The sequence below is a fragment of the Podarcis pityusensis genome (genome assembly GCF_964106645.2).
Source record: "Podarcis pityusensis genome assembly, chromosome: 17".
NCBI classification, from domain to species: Eukaryota; Metazoa; Chordata; class Lepidosauria; order Squamata; family Lacertidae; genus Podarcis; species Podarcis pityusensis.
Genome location: NC_138042.1, coordinates 9930643 through 9949681, shown reverse-complemented (window position 1 = coordinate 9949681; position 19039 = coordinate 9930643). Strand labels below are relative to the sequence as shown.

The 19039-nt window shown below is 48.6% G+C and overlaps 2 protein-coding genes across 7 annotated transcripts in view; one reads left to right on the top strand and one right to left on the bottom strand.

Annotated features, from left to right (window-relative positions):
• The window catches only part of DOCK6 (dedicator of cytokinesis 6), a 99611-nt gene that overhangs the window by 44726 nt on the left and 35846 nt on the right, over window positions 1-19039 (bottom strand). For 3 of the 4 annotated variants that reach the window (XM_080988022.1, XM_080988023.1, XM_080988024.1), the window contains exons 14-23: window positions 18248-18410; window positions 10915-11032; window positions 10134-10204; window positions 9689-9827; window positions 8542-8643; window positions 8263-8349; window positions 7469-7700; window positions 6041-6199; window positions 2018-2193; window positions 51-155 (exon numbers count right to left, since the gene is read on the bottom strand). In XM_080988022.1, the coding sequence (XP_080844148.1) occupies window positions 51-155; window positions 2018-2193; window positions 6041-6199; window positions 7469-7700; window positions 8263-8349; window positions 8542-8643; window positions 9689-9827; window positions 10134-10204; window positions 10915-11032; window positions 18248-18410 (1352 nt within the window). The remainder of the gene's footprint in view (window positions 1-50; window positions 156-2017; window positions 2194-6040; window positions 6200-7468; window positions 7701-8262; window positions 8350-8541; window positions 8644-9688; window positions 9828-10133; window positions 10205-10914; window positions 11033-18247; window positions 18411-19039) is intronic. The other variant, XM_080988025.1, reaches the window with a different exon arrangement.
• LOC308466968 (uncharacterized protein) lies at window positions 11994-18239 on the top strand. Of its 3 annotated transcripts, none has more exons than XM_080988366.1 (4): window positions 11994-12384; window positions 13311-13481; window positions 16164-16279; window positions 17054-18239. In XM_080988366.1, the coding sequence occupies exons 1-4, from the start codon at window positions 12094-12096 to the stop codon at window positions 17055-17057; spliced, it is 582 nt and encodes a 193-aa protein (XP_080844492.1). In that variant the 5' UTR covers window positions 11994-12093; the 3' UTR covers window positions 17058-18239. The 3 variants fall into 3 exon arrangements, with proteins under 3 accessions (XP_080844492.1, XP_080844491.1, XP_080844493.1); XM_080988365.1 differs by having other exon boundaries at window positions 16164-16286; XM_080988367.1 differs by lacking the exon at window positions 16164-16279.

Here is a 19039-nt window from a genome sequence, read left to right as displayed (position 1 = left end):
GAGCAAGGGGTCGGAGCACCAGGGAGAAGGGAGGGGAAAGGCAAAGGCACCTGCTTCAGATCCATGCTGGAGTTCGGGTGATTCCTACGAAGCACAGACTTTGGGCCTCCGGGGGCATATGCTGAGTTGACCCAGGAGTGAGAGCGGTCAATCCCCTAGGTAGCGTGCAAGAGAAGAGCAGGAAAGGAAAAACAATCAGAACCAAGAAACCAAGGGTAAAGAGCCACAACCATTGCTGCTGTGATCGCAGAGAAGGAGGAGGAGGAGGAGGAGCCTTAGTTAAACCAGGGCCTGCAATTTCCATGCAAGTGACCAAAAGGAATGCACACAAAGCATCATAATGCATTAGAAGCCCAGGTTTTCCATTGCCACAAAGCCCATTGACTTGGGGAGCTGTGTGCCATACGTTTATGGTCACAGAATGCATCTGAGTGGGGCACCAGTTTGTAGGGAAGATAGGGAAGCAGGGCAAATAATAGGGGAGGACATGGCATGAATCACCCGTAAGGGTCTATACCCGGGGTTCCCAACGTGGGGCACATGCCCCACAGGGGGGCAATTTGATTTTTAGGGGGGCAATTTGAAAATGAGTTATTAACAGTGGTTTTTTCGCATTTCTTATGGTTCTAGGGGCCTCATATATAGTATATAAATATATATTGTGACATACACATTTTAAAAATTAAAATAAAATTATATGTCGGGGGGCATCAGGATTTTAGAGATGTTTAGGTGGGGCATGGCCCAAAAAAGGTTGATAACCACTGATCTATACTATCTCCCACTCTGCTTTCCTCCAATTATGAACAGCAAGCACGCGCGTGGAGGGGGTGATTCTGATCACAGCAGAAGCAAAGGGCTAAAGACCACCACTCATCCAGCCACCCACCCACCTCATGCCATGGTCCCGATCCAGTTTGACCTCCTCACCCCCACACTGGCTGTACTTTCCTTTGTAAAAATCTTGCATACCAGGGCGAACCAAGTAACAAAACACCACACATAATCTGTCCCTCGAAGAAACTTAATGGTAGTGATCACCCTCCAATGTTTCAAAACAGCGAAAGTATTATTTCAGGCAATTGTTTTTCAGAGCAAAGAATTAGGATTAGTGGCAGGGTGGTACAAGTTGGTGCTGGGCCCAGGAGGGTGGCGCTTGGGCAGTCATGGCAAAGCTCACTGTTGCAATGACTACTGGGGTCTTATTTATGTGATTATTAAAATGCCAGATGTATACAGATAGTTTTTGACCAGTGGGAAACCTCTGGCCCTGTTAGGATATAGTGCAATTCCACCTTAAAAGGGTCAGGAATGATTGTTGTGTATCACATGCCTGTTTACTCCCAGCACTGTCTGCTGGGAACTTCCGTTTGTATATAGCTTTTGTATTCCGGCTGTTTTCCTGGACACAGAGGCAAGCAGTCATGTTTTTCCTTTGTTCTGAACTACGTTGAATAAAGCTGTAAATATGCTCTCTCTCTGTCTGCATCTTTCGTTGTGGAGACTCTGTTGAAAGGGTGTGCATGGGTCTTGGAATGTCTCTGAGGCTCGTGCCGCTAATTGACTGATGCTGTTCCATGGGAGACTGGTGATCCTCCGGAGACAACTGGGGGCCTGCCTGATGCCTCCGTCTCCCTGGCAGTATCCCAGCCGGGCCTCCCCACTTGGCCCACGAGGCTGTTTCAGTCAAACCGCCTTCACCTGCCCTACATCTCATGTCACCTCCGCCTGAAGTCATAGTCAACATCTGGCCTGAGGCAGACAAAGATAGAGTTTGCAAGCACCCACAAAGTCCTGCACCTGCAAACCACATTTAATTACTGGGGCAACTCTTTGTATGATTTTTAACTGATCTTTTATACCTATATATAGTTTTAATTCTATCATTTTGGGGTTTTTTCTTCTTCTTCTGTGTTTTTAGCTGTTCCTATTCTATCTGTAAGCCACCTTGAGCCCCCATCAGGGGAAAAGGTTAAGTATAAATAAATGAACAACAAGAACCCTCAGCAGTGCTTACCTTGCTGCCAACAATCTTCTGAACCTCTTCATCTGGGGAGTTTGGTGTGGTGGTCAGGTCAGGGTTGCTGTTGCTGATGCTTTTGGAGCGAGAGAGATTCAGGCTGACAGGGCGCCCAGTTGTGCGGGACAAGGTGGCATACTGGATGGGGCCACTGTGGGGTGGCATTCCAGTCTCTGTAAAACACAAAAACACACAAACCACTAGGTTAAGTCAAAGGACAGACGGGCATATTGGGGTGGGAAGAATGCTATTGAGGGATGACGCCTCCAGGAGTCACAAATAGGCCATCGCTTCCCATGGCCATGAGAATACGCTGCCACTGTGTCCCAATTTACCCTCCATTATTTTATCCTTGAATGCCTCCTCCCTGCACCAGAATGGAGCATCTCAAGTGAACAGTCCTTCTGGCTCAGCCAGAGGGCGTGATCTGGCTGGGACAAACTTCTGTGCTCCAGAATTGCTTCCCCCATAGGATCTGGGATATCTTCTTTTCAATCCGTGTTTTTCCTCCATGTTCCGGTGGAATGGCCATGTTTCGTTGTTGGGTTTTATTAGTTGGTGCATCTTCCTAAGCTGTAGTACTTTCTGTCCTCAACCCCCTAATATCCCTATGGAGGTTTAAGGCTCTACAAGTCCTGCCTTTCCTGGTGGGTACAGTCAGTTGCCCATAAATCAGGCATAGGCAAACTCCGGCCCTCCAGATGTTTTGGGACTACAATTCCCATCATCCCTAGCTAACAGGACCAGTGGTCAGGGATGATGGGAATTGTAGTCTCAAAACATCTGGAGGGCCGGAGTTTGCCAACGCCTGCCATAAATGGATATCCTCCTCTCTCCAGCAGAGCAGAAGAAACCTTCACTGTCTTTTGGCAAGCCCTAATAATGTTTTCCACCCTTTTGGGGGATAGATCATCACCCAAATTTCTGAGTCGCTTTCCTCAAAAACGAGGACGATCCTGCCTCTCTGCATACCAGAGACCACTGAAGAGCAAGTAGCTGTGTTTAGGCCACTCCTTTTTCTGTAAGGCCAATAGTCTGGTTTCCCATCCCCACTGCCTTGTTCCTGGCACAGAGCTGCCACTGAACGCCAAAGGCAGAATGTAAAAGAGGCACTGCTAGGATGAAAATGTGCAGGGAGTGTTTACACTGAGAAGGAACTCCAGGGGCCTGGTGAAGGAAGCTCAGAACATCGGTGGCTGCCCAGCTCCCTTGCTCTTTGGTGCCAGATCTAATCTGCACTTTTAACTGCCAGGCATGGTGCCAAAAGAAGGGGGAAACAGAAATTCCCAACCCTTGCAGCTAGAAAAGTTAGAGGATGAGGAAGTCTTGAGATTTTTCTATTTTTGTCCCCCAAGAGACTTTTGATAGTACTGCAGTCCATGGAGGACAAACACCGAATGATCCCCCTCCCCTGGCCCCTGGGAGTCTGGGTTTTCCAGTACTGGGTGGAAGGAGCCAGCTCATAACTGGATGCTGTCTCCCTTCTGGGTGAGAAACATGCACAAGGGAGAATCTCAGTCCTCTCCAATGATGACAGAATTGAGATTAAGGAGGATGTGTTCACCACCCGTCACAGTGTGTTGGCTGAACAGGAAGGGCTGCTAGCTGGGAAGAGGAACTGCCTTCAGTGCTCTGTGCAATGGCCTTCACATGTATGACCATGGCTGTGGGGAAGGACCAAAGTCTCTCTTCCCCTCACCAGAGCAAGCCTGTTTCGAAGCAAGTGGACTTTCCTTCACCAATTTCAATATGTGCCACGTCTTTCCCACCATCTCCTGCAAACCGCAACAAATAATCTCCCCTTATGCATCTCACTAAGAGTGTTACTATGACGTCATTTCACTATCAGAACTTCTTGATGGTGGCTGGGGATGGAAGGGAAGTGATTGGTCCTCTTTTTCCAAGGGGGGTGCTCTAAAAACCTCCTCCATCATATACATACATTCACTACCACCAATAAAGCTCATTCCTCTCACCCCACCCCTGTCAAGAATACAAAGAGAATGAAGATCTCGTGATACTGTTAATATTGGCTGAGAGTACCATATTTCACTGCATAATGGTCACATTATTAATGATGATTTTTCTTTTCAAAAAAGCAGGGTGCAACTATTATGCAGTGGCGACCATTACGCAGTGAAATGCGGTAAATGCATAGCTTAGCTTAGGTCTCTAACCCGGTCCTGCAAGCCCCACACAGAGAAGCAGGAGGCCAGCTGCACAGGCCCTGTCGCAGGCATGCACCCTTCTGCCACTCAGGCAGTTACCAGGCACTGGGCACATCCACAGGCCCCAGCTGCCCGCCTCCAGACAGGACCTTGCTGCTGTTGCATTTCTCCTCCATCGCTGGCTCTCAAGCCAGGCCTCCTCGCTTGCCACCGCCTTTGCTCCCCGTGCAAAACTGCCTCAACCTCCACCGGCTGAGGGCTGACTTGGCCAACAGGCAGGTCCCGCAGACAAGCCTGGGCCCGCAGCGGAACAGGAAGAGGGTGGGAAACAGCTGTGCCAAGAGCTATTCCATTTACAAAAGCAGGGAAATGCCGTTGAGCAAAACAAAACACTTCAGAGCAAAACAAAACGTCCCACTGACACCCCCTGTGACTATTATGCGAGGAATGCTCTGGAGACTTATTTTAGGGTCCGAAAAAAGGGGGTGCAACTATTACATGGAGGCGGGGAGACAGCTGATGTGCACTGAGACTAGTAGGGTTGGAGGTCAACAGTAAGTGGAGTCAATGATGGGTGAAGCCAACTAACTCCAAGTCTCCATCCTGCTCCCTATTGAGCTCTACAAAGGAGGCACTGAAACAAAGGAGGAAGAAGCTGAGAGCCAGCTGGTTGTAAGTTGGGGGTTGGCTGGGGGAAGAAATGAGGGCAGCACCCCATTTGCCCTAATGGACTAGCTTCCAGTAGCCACTAAGCCAGGGGTCGGCAAACTATGGGCCCCGGACCGGATGAGGCCCACCTGGGTCCTGGATGAGGCCCACACCATGAAGCTGGAACCTGCCGCAAAGCCGAGACTCCCGGCAATGTCAATGGAAGGAAGAGGCCGAGCAGTAGCGGCTCTGCCACTCAAACGGCGCGCCTGGTTTACCTCAGCGGCGTTTGATTGGCAGAGACATCCCCGCGCCATGCTGAGGTAAACCAGGTGCTGTATTTGATTGGCAGAGCTGCTGCCGCCGCTCGGCCTCTTCCTCCTGCCGTCGCCACCCTGGTACTCCTGTGGGCCAGAGAGTGGAGCGGACGAGCTTGCTCTGCCTATCCATAAGAAGCAGCAGTGGTGGTGGTGGCGGCGGCAGCGGCAGCAGCTCCTGGGAAGGTAAATGCAGCAGCTGGGGCTGGGGCATGTGGAGGAGGACTACTTGCCCCCCTCGCCTCTTCTTCCAGCCCCCCCCCATGCCGCTTCTCCCACCCACCACAAGGTCTGAGCAACAGTGGACCGGCCCACTACAAAAAAATTTGCCGACCCCTGCACTAAGCACATCAGCCTGAGCTTGTCGTGCTCCATTTTGGGCTATGCACTCTGTCCCTAAAAGCTACTGCTATGACTCATCCGCTTCAATTGGCCTTAAATTATTCAGAAGTCCCATCTGTCCCACGTATGACCTTTCCTGGGAGGAAACTCATGGAGCCAAGTTAGGCACCTCCCTGAACATGCCCATCTATCCCTTTGGGGCAGGCAACTGCTGACTAATTTCATGGTGGTAGAGGGAGGAGGAAAATAAGTGGAAGGAAAGAGATGGTAGGCAGAGAAGGAAGGCGCGCGGCTCATTTTTGCCTCTCGACTCCAAGACTGCAAACATCTCACAGTGTCAGCTGGGTGCCGATCAAATCAGGCCACTGTTTTCCTTGGGACAGAAACACACTGCTATCAGCACAAGGAGCTGGGCATCTCCCATAACTCTGGAGCGCCTGGGTTGCAGACCAGGGAAATGGCACCCAGGGCAACATGAATGACAGCCAGGCACTTGCTCCTCCCTCCTCCTTCACACACATGGAACTAAACACTCTGTGCTATACCTGGTAAGCCTGGCTCTGCCACAGGCAGACGGAAAACGTAGAAGATGTAAGAGGCCAGCAGGTGGTTGTGGCCATGCTGGTCCTGGCTGCTGTCAAGGTTCTTGTGGATCTGGTTCACCATCACGGCAATGGCTTCAAAGGCAGCACGGCCCAGGTTCACTGAGAAAATGGGGAGATGTGTGGACTTGTGTTAATGACCAAAAGGTGGCTCAAAACACCAAACACTGGAACAGAAAGGGCAAGCAAAGGTTAGATGGTTTTCAGCAAACCAGAAGGATGAAAGGCTGCTTGATCTTGGGAATTCATAGCATGTTAGGGCGTGCATAAATTTGGAAAAAAGGAGCAAATGCGGGCTTTTTTATTGCCCAGTTTGCAAGGTCTACCACTTGTAGTTCTTCCTCCCCATCTCTAGCTCCTCGAACAACAAATGCACAGGCTGCTGAAAACTAAAAACCAAAAGAAAACACTTCCCTACGTTTAACCTGGGAAGAAGGTTGACCTTGTGCCAAAAATGTAGTGAATGTGTTTCCAAAAAATAATGTTTTCCTTCAGAAATCCCTACACAGAAAGCTGCAGCTGTAGCTAGAATTAGGCGCAGAAGAATACAGATACAAATGGGACTTTGGTCTTCTTTATTGCTGCATGCTGTACTTTAGAAGAAGAAAGGCACATCGTAAATCTTTCTTGCTCACTGCTTCCAACACCTGCTTTAAAGTATGATGTGGGGTGGGGTGGGAAACATCAGGAGGGGTTCTTGAACCTGAAAGAAAATACCTCTCCCCTTCCCATGAGTTCTCAGTTTTTGGCAGAGGACTTGGGTGAGGGGGAAACAACAAAACACATTGTCCCTAGCAAAAGGCAGATCTTTCAGAGAAGTGAATTTAATTGTGACAGCAACACAGGCAATCACGTAAATGGAAAAGTAATAAGCAACTGTCAGTAGATGAATGGTTAAAACAACTGTGATACTGAAATGCCCCAAACATAAGAGCCCTCCACTTTTATATTAAGAAAGGAGTTTTGTTCAAAAGTAGTCTCTTTTTTCCTGGGGAACCCCACCCAAATTTAACCAACTGAATGATGCACTCTTATATTTATGACTTGTTTTATGTGTATTTCTTTTTCATTCAACTCTTCCCAACCTGCGAGCTGACCCATTTTAACACACATCCTTCTACTTCCAGAGTTATAAAGCCGGGATTCTATCACAACCCATGTTTCCCTTACCCTATCCTTGGAGTGAGTGATGCCAGTATGGAAAACCCTGTCTCTTACCATAAGACTGTGCAAAATGTGAGAATGCTTCAATTTCAGGTTTTGAAGACCCTTTGTGAGCATCCCAGATGCTCAACCAAAGAACTCAATATGGCCCAGACAATGGTAACCATGGGATAGGGAGTGGAACAGGAGGAGAAGCACAGCACTCACCAATCTGCCCTGCGATAACAGGTGGGTACACAATGAGTTGGATGAGCTTGTTGAGAATCTGGTGGCTAAAGACAACCAGGGACTCCAAGCTAGCCACCCGTAGGTTGCCCACACTGGATTTCAGCTCGGAGTCCATGTTGTTTTCTGTGAGGATTACGTCTTTTAGGCGGAAGGGAAAAGTGTATTCTTCCAGCACATGGATCAAGGTGAAGAACTTGTCCAGAAATGGGTCCTGCCAGGATAAAGGATAAGAAAACTATGGTGTAACTTCAAAGCATCTCTTAAATGTGGAGTGTCCTTTATTCATTTCAACATCAACGGAAGAACAGATATGTGCTATCTCAAGAATGCTTTGTATGTCTTTAATAATTTCTCTTTGAAAGATTAAGGATTGCCAAGTTGAACCAAACTGATGTTCAGTCCAGCTCAGTATCCTAAACCCCAGAGAGGTAAATGGCTCAGATGTATGTTCTCCCAACATGCATTGTTTTGATGAAGTAACCAAGAAAACCCCATTTTTCTCTCTGAGATGCTCCTTGATTTTTCCAAACTGAAAAATAAGGCAGCTGTTTTTGGACTTCTAAAAAAACATTGCAAACAGCTTTCCACAAGCATGGTGCTAGAAAGTGAGCTAGCATCAGGCTTTAATTTAGTTCAAAGCTTGGAGACAGGACAGTTGATGCAGGAGCAAAAATCCCAGCTGGCATGCAAGAACATGGCTCAACTGAGTCTTGCTTCTACTTGTCTCTACATTCCGTTCCTTGCAACGTGAAAACCTCACCACCTCCTCTCACCTGAGTATGGACAGAAGACACTGCCAGCACCTCCACATTGAAGACCCCCTTGTGGTTATCCACCCACTTCATGCCAGGCAGCTGTACCTACAAAGAAGAAATGGGGATAAAATATAATGCCACTAAAGGGTCTCTGCAAAGGACTGAGAGAAGAAGGAAAGCTGGAGATGAAGCAGCAAGGAAAAGAAGAGGAGAACATTCCCCACTTCAGCATAAGCAAGGAGAAGCCCTTCAAGGGACTCTCCTTTCCCCAGGCTACTTACAACAGCCGCTACTTACATCAGGGGTGAGTACTGAGTAGCTGGGAGGAGGCTTGTCAACAGACACAGGCAGGCAAAATTGTCCTGTTCTCAGCCGGCCATGTTGCATGAGGGGGATCCACTGGAGAGAGAGAGAGAAAAGGTCTGAGTGAGTCCTAGCAGGGTGACATGTCTTCCCTTGTCAGTCCTTCACCTGCCCCTCCCTGCCCACAGACTGCCTTTACTGAGCAGGGGACAGCAGCAAATCAAATCTTGCCCGCTGAGAAGGAAGATTTGTTACTGTACCCCACCTTGTAAATCTTCACTACTCAAGGTGGATGGAAGGACAGGAATCCCCCACAGGAGATGGAAGGGCACTCTCTGTGTCCAGGGCAGCTGTCTACCAGCTCCATCTGGTACGCAGGCTGAGACGCTACCTGCCCGCAGACTGTCTCACATGGACTACTGTAATGTGCTCTATGTGGGGCTACCTTTGAAGGTGACCCGGAAACTACAATTAATCCAGAATGCGGCAGCTAGACTGGGGACTGGGAGTGGCCACCAAGACCACGTAACATCAGTCCTGAAAGGCCTACATTGACTACCAGTGTGTTTCCGAGCACAATTCAAAGTGTTGGTGCTGACCTTCAAAGCCCTAAACGGCCTCGGCCCAGTATACCTGAAGGAGCGTCTCCACCCCCATCGTTCAGCCTGGACACTGAGGTGAAGCTCCGAAGGCCTTCTGGCAGTTTCCTCACTGCGAGAAGCCAAGTTACAGGGAACCAGGCAGAGGGCCTTCTTGGTAGTGATGCCTGCCCTGTGGAACGCCCTCCCATCAGATGTCAAGGAAATAAACAACTATCTGACTTTCAGAAGACATCTGAAGGCAGCTCAGTTTTTAATGTCTGGTGTTTTATCATGTTTTTAATATTCTGTTGGGTGCCGCCCAGAGTGGCTGGGGAAACCCAGTCAGATGGGCAGTGTATAAATAATAAATTATTATTATTATTATTATTATTATTATTATTATTATTAGGCCTTCCACAGTGTCAGGATATGGGTTCATCAAAGTCTTAAAGTTACCAGAAATCTTTTGCCACCGGAGACATGGGTTTTGAACAGAGGAGCTTCTGCACATGAGCTCGGCTTCTGAGCTACAAAACGCCATGGATTCTGAAAGCACTCACTGTGTAGCCAACTGGGGTCTCCAAAGGCGTATTTTGCTTCTGCTGACAGCTGATATGGTAAAAGGTAAAGAGCAGGTGGTGGTTGTCTGTCAGGTTGGCTGGGATCTTTAGCTTGAACTCCTCGTAAAACTCAGGGGACCTGCAGGATACAAGAGGGATGTCATAGTGGTCCACCAGGAGCCAGCATTGGCTAAGCCTCACCCACCCACAGGGGATCAACTGCTCTTGAATGCATCAGACAATTTCTAATTTCCCTGGGAAAGAAAACTGCCAGGAAGAAGATTGCACAGGAGAACAATGCTTATTTTTATGAGGCAGTTAGTTTGGGAGACCGCTGGTTCCTTATTCAGGGAGCTGTGCATCCTGATCAAAGCTGCAACTCTCCCCTCCGTGCCTCATTTGCAACAATTATCCCGTACTGCCGCCATAGTTACTTAGGACTCACTTGTTATGGTATACAACAGCTGTGTAAGCTTCTTTTGCAAAGTCACTGCAACTCGATTTCCCAAAGATGACCTGGGGTTGTTAGGAAAGGCAGAAATAGACTTAGTCAGAGACAGGGAGGCTGAAGTCCAGCAGACCACAGGGAGGGAGCCTGAGGACGCGACGGTCAAAGGGGCACCTGGAAAGGTTATGCAATTTTCAATGTTTGCTTACAAAAAAAATTACCTGGTATGTCTCAACGCTTTTCCACATTGGCTAGAGACTCACCAACGCCACTGCCCTCTCCTTAATCCCCCTGAGAAACTAAAAGGGGTGGTGGCGACAGCAGCATCTGCCACCTGAACCAGGGAGGCTACAGAAGGAGTTACTTCGGTCATTGGCTAGAATTCAGCATGGAAGATCACCAGCTGCCCACCCTTAGCATGAAAGCACCACCCCCGGAGGCTTAGATCTGCCACAGATGTGGCTACATTTTCCCACAGATGAGGACTAGGATCTTGACCCAAGAGGGCCTCACAAGAGTAGAAACTGTGAATCTGCTTAGCAAAACTGTTCCCCCCAAAACTATGTATAATTAAGAGAAATGGGAGAGTTCAAAATACAGAGAGGGACTGGCTAGGAGACTAAACTTTTGGGCAAAATGGCATATTGGGCTCTATGTTTTCCTTTCTTATATTCAGATGCTCCCTTGCTCCCCCACAGCACAACCTAGATCTTTGCTCCAGAAGACCAGTGGAGCTGCAAAAGTTGTAAGGAAGCCACAGGGAGTTTGCCTCACTCACTGGCATGGCTTGGCCAGGGTCCTCTCCAGCCATGAACTGGAGCTTCACCGCGATGTTCCGCACTGAACCTTGACGACTGCTGAAGTTCAGGCTTTGGGGATAAACATACAGCAGGTTCCTGCAAGAGAAGGCGAATCTTTACAGTTCTGAGGGAGAGCGGCAGCAAATGTGTACATGGCAGAGAGACCCATAACTGATGCGACTGCCAGAACACCTTTTCCTTATCTGCAAAAGAAATCAATGTACACCTGCTGGGAACCAGTTGCACTCAAAGACTAAGGAACAACTTAGTAGGGATTTTCACAGGCTCTGCAGATATCTTAAAATGTGTTGTGTTCAGAGTTTCAGCCCATCAACAGCTCCTACTCCATTTCCTGCCCCTCTGGTCTCCCATTCCCCGCCTGCAGTTGGTCAGAGTTCCATATGCACAGAGCATGCTCAGTCCACACCAAACTGTCTTGGATCCTTTCTCCTCCCCGCCTCCACCACTTAGTTTACTCCTAATTATTTTTGCATTTCTGCAACTTGTCTCATGTCTCCCTTTTGCAAACGAGCAGTGCCCTTTTGGCTACAGAATGATCCACATTCCGAGACTGAGTTTGCAATGAGAACATAGGATCCTGCGCAGCTCACCATCGTGCAGAGAGAAAGTGTTTGCATGGAGCGGGGGATGAGAACACAGAAATGGCAAGAGATGCAGCATAAAGGTAAAAGAGCAGGAGACCTTTGGAGCACCAAGTCTTTGCATCACGCCAGTCCTTCATGCCACCCTCTCCAAGAGGCAGCGGATTACATCACGTTGCTCCATCCCACAGCCCAGCCAGGATAAACATAGCCAGCATTTGGACAGACACGCCACCTTCCCCTCTCCACAACCTCTTGCAACCCTTAAGAGGTGCCAGAATCCAAAGTTAGCCTTTAGGTGCCTCTGCACCTCTGCAATAAGCTGCCATCTGCCAGCATTGTGCAACTCTGTTGCCCCAGGTCAGAAGTTCTGTGCCCATGCTAAGTGTGGGATGAGAGCCCAGGATTAAAATACTGCTGGCTCATTAAATGCTGGAGTGGGTTGCTCAGTCCAGCTCAATCATCTCTTTCCCCATCGGACCCCTCCCTCGCTTCTGCATATAAAGCGGCAGGCTTACTTCCTTCGGTTTTTCCATTGGCTTGCAAGTCACAGCCATGCTGACTTTCCTGTTCCTGAGTATCTTGCTGCCTTCTGCAGCCATGCTTGCCCCTATCCTCACAGGCCCGCAGCAGCCAGCGGCTCCGCAGGAGGTAAATATTCTTTTCTACGGGGTAATGCAGTTCGCCAGCACGCTGAGTGACCTCTACGAGTCCACGACGCAGAAGCTTGACAAGATCAGACGCAGCTCCGACTTCTACGAGCGGGGCTTGGAGGAGCTGCGTTGTCAGACCCAAAGAGCCCAGCAGAAGCAGGAAGAGATCAGAGAGATTGTTGAGGGGCTGGAGGTAACTGTGTTTAAATTATAAGGGCAGGGGAAGGAGGGAAGACAGTGCCAGCCCAGATTAAAAGGCATTACACTAGAGCAAAGCGGTAGCCATATTTTGTTGGTGGGACAACAGGGCCTTGACCAGCTTTATGAAATGCTGCCCCCCCCCTTGCTGATTAGACAGGCAGCTATGATCCTTTGCTTCAGATGCCTGTTGAAAACTTTTCCTTTTTAAAAAAACCTCCCAGCTGAACTGTTGCTTTCAGTTTGCAGGATTTTTATTTTAAAATGAGGATTTTTATTGTGCACTGTAATTTTGCTTACTGGCTGGTTTTTATATTACCGTATTGGCCTGAATATAAGCCTCACCTTTCCCCCCAAATTCCGACTGTGAAAAGTTAAAGTGCGGCTTATATTCGTGACCTTACGGTATGCAGCCAGGAGCGCGGAGCAAACAGCGCCAGGAGTGTGGCAAAGCGGTGCCTGCCCCACATGTAGTCCCCCATCCTCTCCCCCAAGGCCTGGAAGGGAGACAGCGAGGAAGTGGAAAGGCTGCCAGCAACACAATGCGGCTTTCCTTCCCCCCCTCCCCCCCAGTATGCAGCCAGGAGCAGCAAGAAATGGAGCAGCTTATATTTGGGTATTTTTACATTTCCCCCTCTCCAATTTTAAAGGTGCAGCTTATATTCAGGCCAATGCGGTATATGCTCTTGTCCACAGTTTGGATATTCTGTGTTAAGCATTTTACAATTTAAAAACAAAAACAAATGAATAATGAAACCTAGGCAGGGGCTTACACCTATAGCTCCATATTCAATCTTGTAATCTTCCAACCATACAATGTTAAGTTTCCCTACCTAGTCCACACCCCCAGGGTCCCATCTTCATCAGAGAGCACCTTTGGTCAGTCTTCCTCATCCACCATTCCTGCTCTTTCTTTGATAGGATGAGAGCCTGGCAAGATGGCAACAGGCTCACAGCAACAAGGAAACGTTGCAGAAGATGCTTGCGGGTCAGCAGGACCTAGTGCGACAAGTGAAGGCGCTTGAAGGGATGCTGGCTGTCATGGAAGAGCGAGGTTTCCAAAATAAGGGACGGGAATTTTCTGCTTTGAAGGTAATCCGCCACCTTCTCCTCTGTAAGGTGGCACCCTAAGTCACTTGTTCTGGCCCCCTTGCGGTTTCTGCCACTCTGCTCTCCAAAATCTCTAGAGGGCTTGAAGAAGTGCCTAGACAAGTGAACTCTGAGCTAATCTGTACAGCATGAGAAGCCATCTCCATGTAGCCCCACTGATCACTACACTCAAACTTACAGATACAGTAATGAACCAACTCATGCATAGGTCAATGGACATGCACTCATATAGACAATCTTGCCCCTCACCCCTCTAGCTCTTCCATTCATAGAGGGTGCAATCATTGAATGGGCCTTCTCCACAGGAGGAGGCATCCAATTGGTAGTGAAACCACAGCTCCACCAGAGGCTTCTAGCTAGTCAGCCAGCAGCCACAGGGAACTTGCCGAGGAGGATGGTTCAGCTTAGTCAAGCAGCCACAGGGAGAGAAAAGGGGGAAGATAAAGAGGCCGCACCCCTGAAAGAAACTGGCGGTGATGGGGACTGTCTTACTCCAAATGTCCCAGTAGAGGTGGGGACTTCCTCACCACCATTTACGGATCCTAGGAGGTTGCAAGCCTCCACAATCCCGACTACCTGCAAACTCTTCGGCATGGACAGCAGAAGCCTCAGTGGCCGCTGCCTGGCATTTGCACTGCTATCAAAGGCAGCCAGAGATCATGGAACCTTCTAAGCCTTTGACAGCACTGCGTGATCAGGAAAAGCCCTACTGGAACCTCTTTGTGCCATGCAAAGCTGTGATTTGCAGCTGAGCCAATGTAATTTCTGCATTGTAGGGGCTGGATTAGATGATTCTCAGGGTCCCTTCCAACTCTGCAATTCTATGATTCTACAATAATAATTCCCATGGCCAGATGAAGTCCTGACAGAACCCCTATGGTCTCCATGAAGATGTCATTTTGAGAGCTGGCTGGGTGAGAAGGAGTTAAGTTGGGAATTTGTGTTATTCAAAGCCAGATAAGAATTTGGGAGCCTTGTAACCCTTTCCTCCTCTTTGAGCCAAGCTTGATGGGGCCCCAAAGCTCACATCCAGGCCTGAGCTAGGAAAGCTTCACATCAAGCACAGTGTAACATTCCAGCTCTCTCAAAAGCAACACACAGATGCTCGAAAGCTCAGTGGCAGGATCTCATTGCTCTGAAATATCAAGCCAGATCCCAACCCGTTTTAAACTCATAAGCTTATTTTCAGCTTATCCAAATCTCTTTTAAGGTACCGTCTGCTTTAACAGCATGAACTGCAGGGAGGGGTGTGCGTGGAGAGGCAGAGAGGGTAAGGATTAGGGCTCTCCGAGCGCTGTGCATAAATAAGACTAGGCAGTTATTTACTCCCAAGAGGGGAAGTACTGTTTTGGGGGGACAGGGGTCAGGCAGGTGTGGAGGACTCCCTGGTCCTTAATGGGGTAACTGTGCCCCTGAAGGACCAGGTGCGCAGCCTGTGAGTCATTTTGGACTCCCAGCTGTCCATGGAGGCGCAGGTCAATTCTGTGTCCAGGGCAGCTGTCTACCAGCTCCATCTGGTATGCAGGCTGAGAACCTATCTGCCCACGGACTGTCTCGCCAGAGTGGTGCATGCTCTAGTTATCTCCCGCTTGGACTACTAGAGTGCACTCTATATGGGACTACCACTGAAGGTGACCTGGAAACTACAAGTAATCCAGAATGTGGCAGCTAGACTGGGGACTGGGAGTGGCCGCTGAGACCATATAACACTGGTCCTGAAAGACCTACATTGGCTCCCAATATGTTTCCAAGCACAATTCAAAGTGTTGGTGCTGACCTTTAAAGCCCTAAACGGCCTTTGGCCCAGTATACCTAAAGGAGTGTCTCCACCCCCATCGTTCAGCCCAGACACTGTGGTCTAGCTCTGAGGGCCTTCTGGCGGTTCCCTCACTGCGAGAAGTGAGGTTATAGGGAACCAGGCAGAGGGCCTTCTTGGTCGTGATGCCTGCCCTGTGGAACGCCCTCCCATCAGATGTCAAGGAAATAAACAACTATCTGACTTTTAGAAGATATCTGAAGGCAGCCCTGTTTAGGGAAGTTTTTAATGTCTGATGTTTTATCGTGTTTTTAATATTCTGTTGGGAGCCGCCCAGAGTGGCTGGGGAAACACAGCCAGATGGGCGCGGTATAAATAATAAATTATTGTTAAGTTATAGAGGGAAACCTGCATGTAAGCAGCAGCAGCAGCAGTAGTACTTCTGTCTCCTCTTGGCTCTTGATATCAACTTGTCATAAGAGCACCACACTCCTCTCTCTATTAGCACTGCTAGTAAAGTGAGAATGTTAGCCCTTGCAGAAAGCATTAGTAATGGCTGCAACAGCTCTCCAGGATTGACCTCTTGGGCCAAGGAGAGTACTAGGCTGAAACTGTGACTGTATTACAACCGGAAAACATCCCTATGGCACAGTCCTGCTGAAGAGGGATCATATTCTGCACTGGTTGTGAAGGGAAGGGGCAGAGAGAAGGCGAGGTAACTGTATGAATAGATGGCCCAGAATGGGAAGTGAATGAAGTCATGGTTTAGGAGTCCCCAGGGTTGAAAAATGAGATGAGGAATTCCCCAGGGTTGCAGACTGAGATTAAGGGGTCTAAAACATCAGAAACTGCAAGCAATGGATAAAAGAACCCCCACCTCTCGGTTAACCAATATCATCTCCCCTCAGGCACGCATGCAACAACAGAATCTCACCATCTGGTCCCTGCTGAGAGCTACCCAACAGCAGCAGCAGCAAATGGCTCGGCAGACAGAACAGCTGCTCTGGATCCAAAGACTAGCAAGGCAAGAGGTGCTTCTTGGGGACATTTCATAAACAAAGATCAAGTTAGTGTGTTGCTGTGATAAGGGCAGCTCCTGGCTCAAAGCTGCTGCCATTTGCTAGTTGTGGTAACCGTCTTTCTGATGCAGGGCACTCATGCCAAGATCTCAGTACTGTAAAGTACCCTTACTATAGTAATGGGCGCTGTGGTCTAAACCACTGAGCCTCTTGGGCTTGCCAATCGGAAGGTCGACGGTTCGAATCCCCGCAACGGAGTGAGCTCCCGTTGCTCTGTCCCAGATCCTGCCAACCTAGCACACCAGTGCAAGCAGATAAATATGGACCGCTGTGGCAGAAAGGTAAACAGCGTTTCCATGTGCTCTGGTTTTCGTCACGGTGTCCTGTTGTGCCAGAAGCGGTTTAGTCATGCTGGCCACATGACCCGGAAGCTGTCTGTGGACAAATGCCGGCTCCCTTGGTCTGAAAGTGAGATGAGCGCCGCAACCCCATTCTCGCCTTTGACTGGACTTAACCATCCAGGGGTCCTTTACCTTTTCTTTTTTTTAACCTATAGTAATAATCATGGGAGGGTACCAGAGGAGGGAAGAAACAAGTCTGATCCCCAAGACACAAAGTGCAACACACCTGCCTCTAACTTGCTAAGAAAGCAAAGACGAGGACATACGCTAAGAGCCCAGGCCTCTGGGCCCACAAATAAGGAAGTCCACCTGAGGGAACGTAGGTTTGATCTTTGAGATCCGCTTGCTTAATGCCACCTTACTTGTCCTTGTTTCCAGATGAAGAACCACAAAGTTGTGAAGCTGAACGTGGGGGACCTGGACAGAGACACCACGGCAACATTCATGCCAAAGAGGGGATCGTGATTTTTGGAGCAGAAAACCTTCTGCTCACAGCGGCTTGGTGGCAACTATTTGCACCTGTCCTGAAACATGGCTGATTGTGTCATAGCATCCACAGGGTGGCCAGGAGGAGATCAGCAGCAGGCTAGAAGAATCATCCAGCCTCATGACGAGAACTCTCCAACACCTGCCGGATCTAATCTAAATATGTAGATCCTCACCTTCTCAAGTGAGGAACTGTGAGTCCTCCGAGGAATCTTTAGAAAAGTCGCAGTCTCAGCAAAACAAGCAACCTTTCGGAAAGCTACATCGCCTTACCCAAGGCTACTGACTGCTGCATCAGAGATGGATCTCATTATGCAGAGCGCATTATGTGTACACACTGAACATCTGCTTTTCAGTGTGGATGGGCATTCTGTGCTGCAATACTGCCTTGGCTGCCAGGACTTACCAGGAATGAGAGTACAATATTATTAGTGCTTCACCAGATCAGACACTGGAAGGAAGCCGCAACAGTTGCTGCCAAAGGACTACAGTTTTATCTACTGTGCGCCGAAAAAGATCTGGGTCATTATTCAGTATGATGACAGTGGCAGCTGAACACTTAAGGCCAGAATCTTGGTGCTGAACTCTTGACAACCCTGTGGTCATATTGCTACATAGCAACCTGCAGCCTGACAGGGGATGGGAGGAAGCTGGCAGCTTGTCACAGTTTACTTAAAATTAGTACTGAGAACTGCAAGATCAACCAAGGAGAAACTCATCCCTTTGTTCCTGAGCACACAGTTTTAAGCAGTCAACACACATTATTCACAGAGGGCTAGGATAATGAGTGGAAGTCCTGAGTGGAGTTTCCTATAAAGGGAGGCAGCTTGTTGGCAACTAAGAAAAAACAGGTTACAGATGAACTGGTGGAGAAGGAGAGGGAATGAAAGCTGCAACCAATACCTTGTTCAACCAATATCAGTTTGCCATTGTAGCATTTGTTTCTGCCACTTCAGAATACAGAGGAATTCAGTACCACAAGGTTGAAAAGATCAGAGCTGAAAAGCATGGAATTTAAGCACCACAAAGCACACAAAACAGAGCTGCTTTTGCACCCGCTGGGCAGCAAAGCTGCTTTAAACCTACCTGTATGTTGTGTGCGGTGTGTAGACTTCCTTGACTGGAAACTCCAGGATCTCCTTGGTGGGCCGGACTCGGAGGTCAGGATAGGGCAGCACATGCAGAAGTTCCGGCGACAGGCAGTAATGGGGGTTCTCCGGCACAGGAGAAATGTCGATCTTGAGCTGGGCTGTGAGGCAGAAACAACAGTGTGTGTGGGTGTGTAAGGAGAGTTTGCATACAGAAGCCAACATGACAAAACTGACAGACCTCTGAGACTGAGAATGTGTGGTAGAGGGCTGGAGAGTTCTAGGGTGCTTGCATTTCCTGATCTCTATTATATCACAAAGAAGAATAAGCACACACACAGATTGCACAAGGAATGGAAATGGCCAAGAGAAACTATGGAGAGGCCTCCTTCACCTCAAACAAAGAACAATGATGAAGGATGGTTTAAAAACTTTTAAAATAATAATAAACTATGCTGATTTGCTCTTGCTCTCATTTGACTGGATTCTGAAGCACCTACAGCTATTTCTTGTAATGACTGATCTTTCTGCCTCACTTTGGGAGGAAACTGAACACAAACTCAGACACACACACACACACACACACACACACACACACACACAGACTTTTTCTCTGCTTTTTGTTCTCAGGAACCATTTCCTGCTCTTGGCAAAAGTGGGATCTGGCCAAAGAGTTTTCTTGCTTTTGTCACAACAGACTACATGGCTACCACAATCAACACCAGCTCCAGAATTTCCCACTCCACAGAGCTCTCAACAAGAGGCAGTGCCTTGTCACAGGCTGATTTAC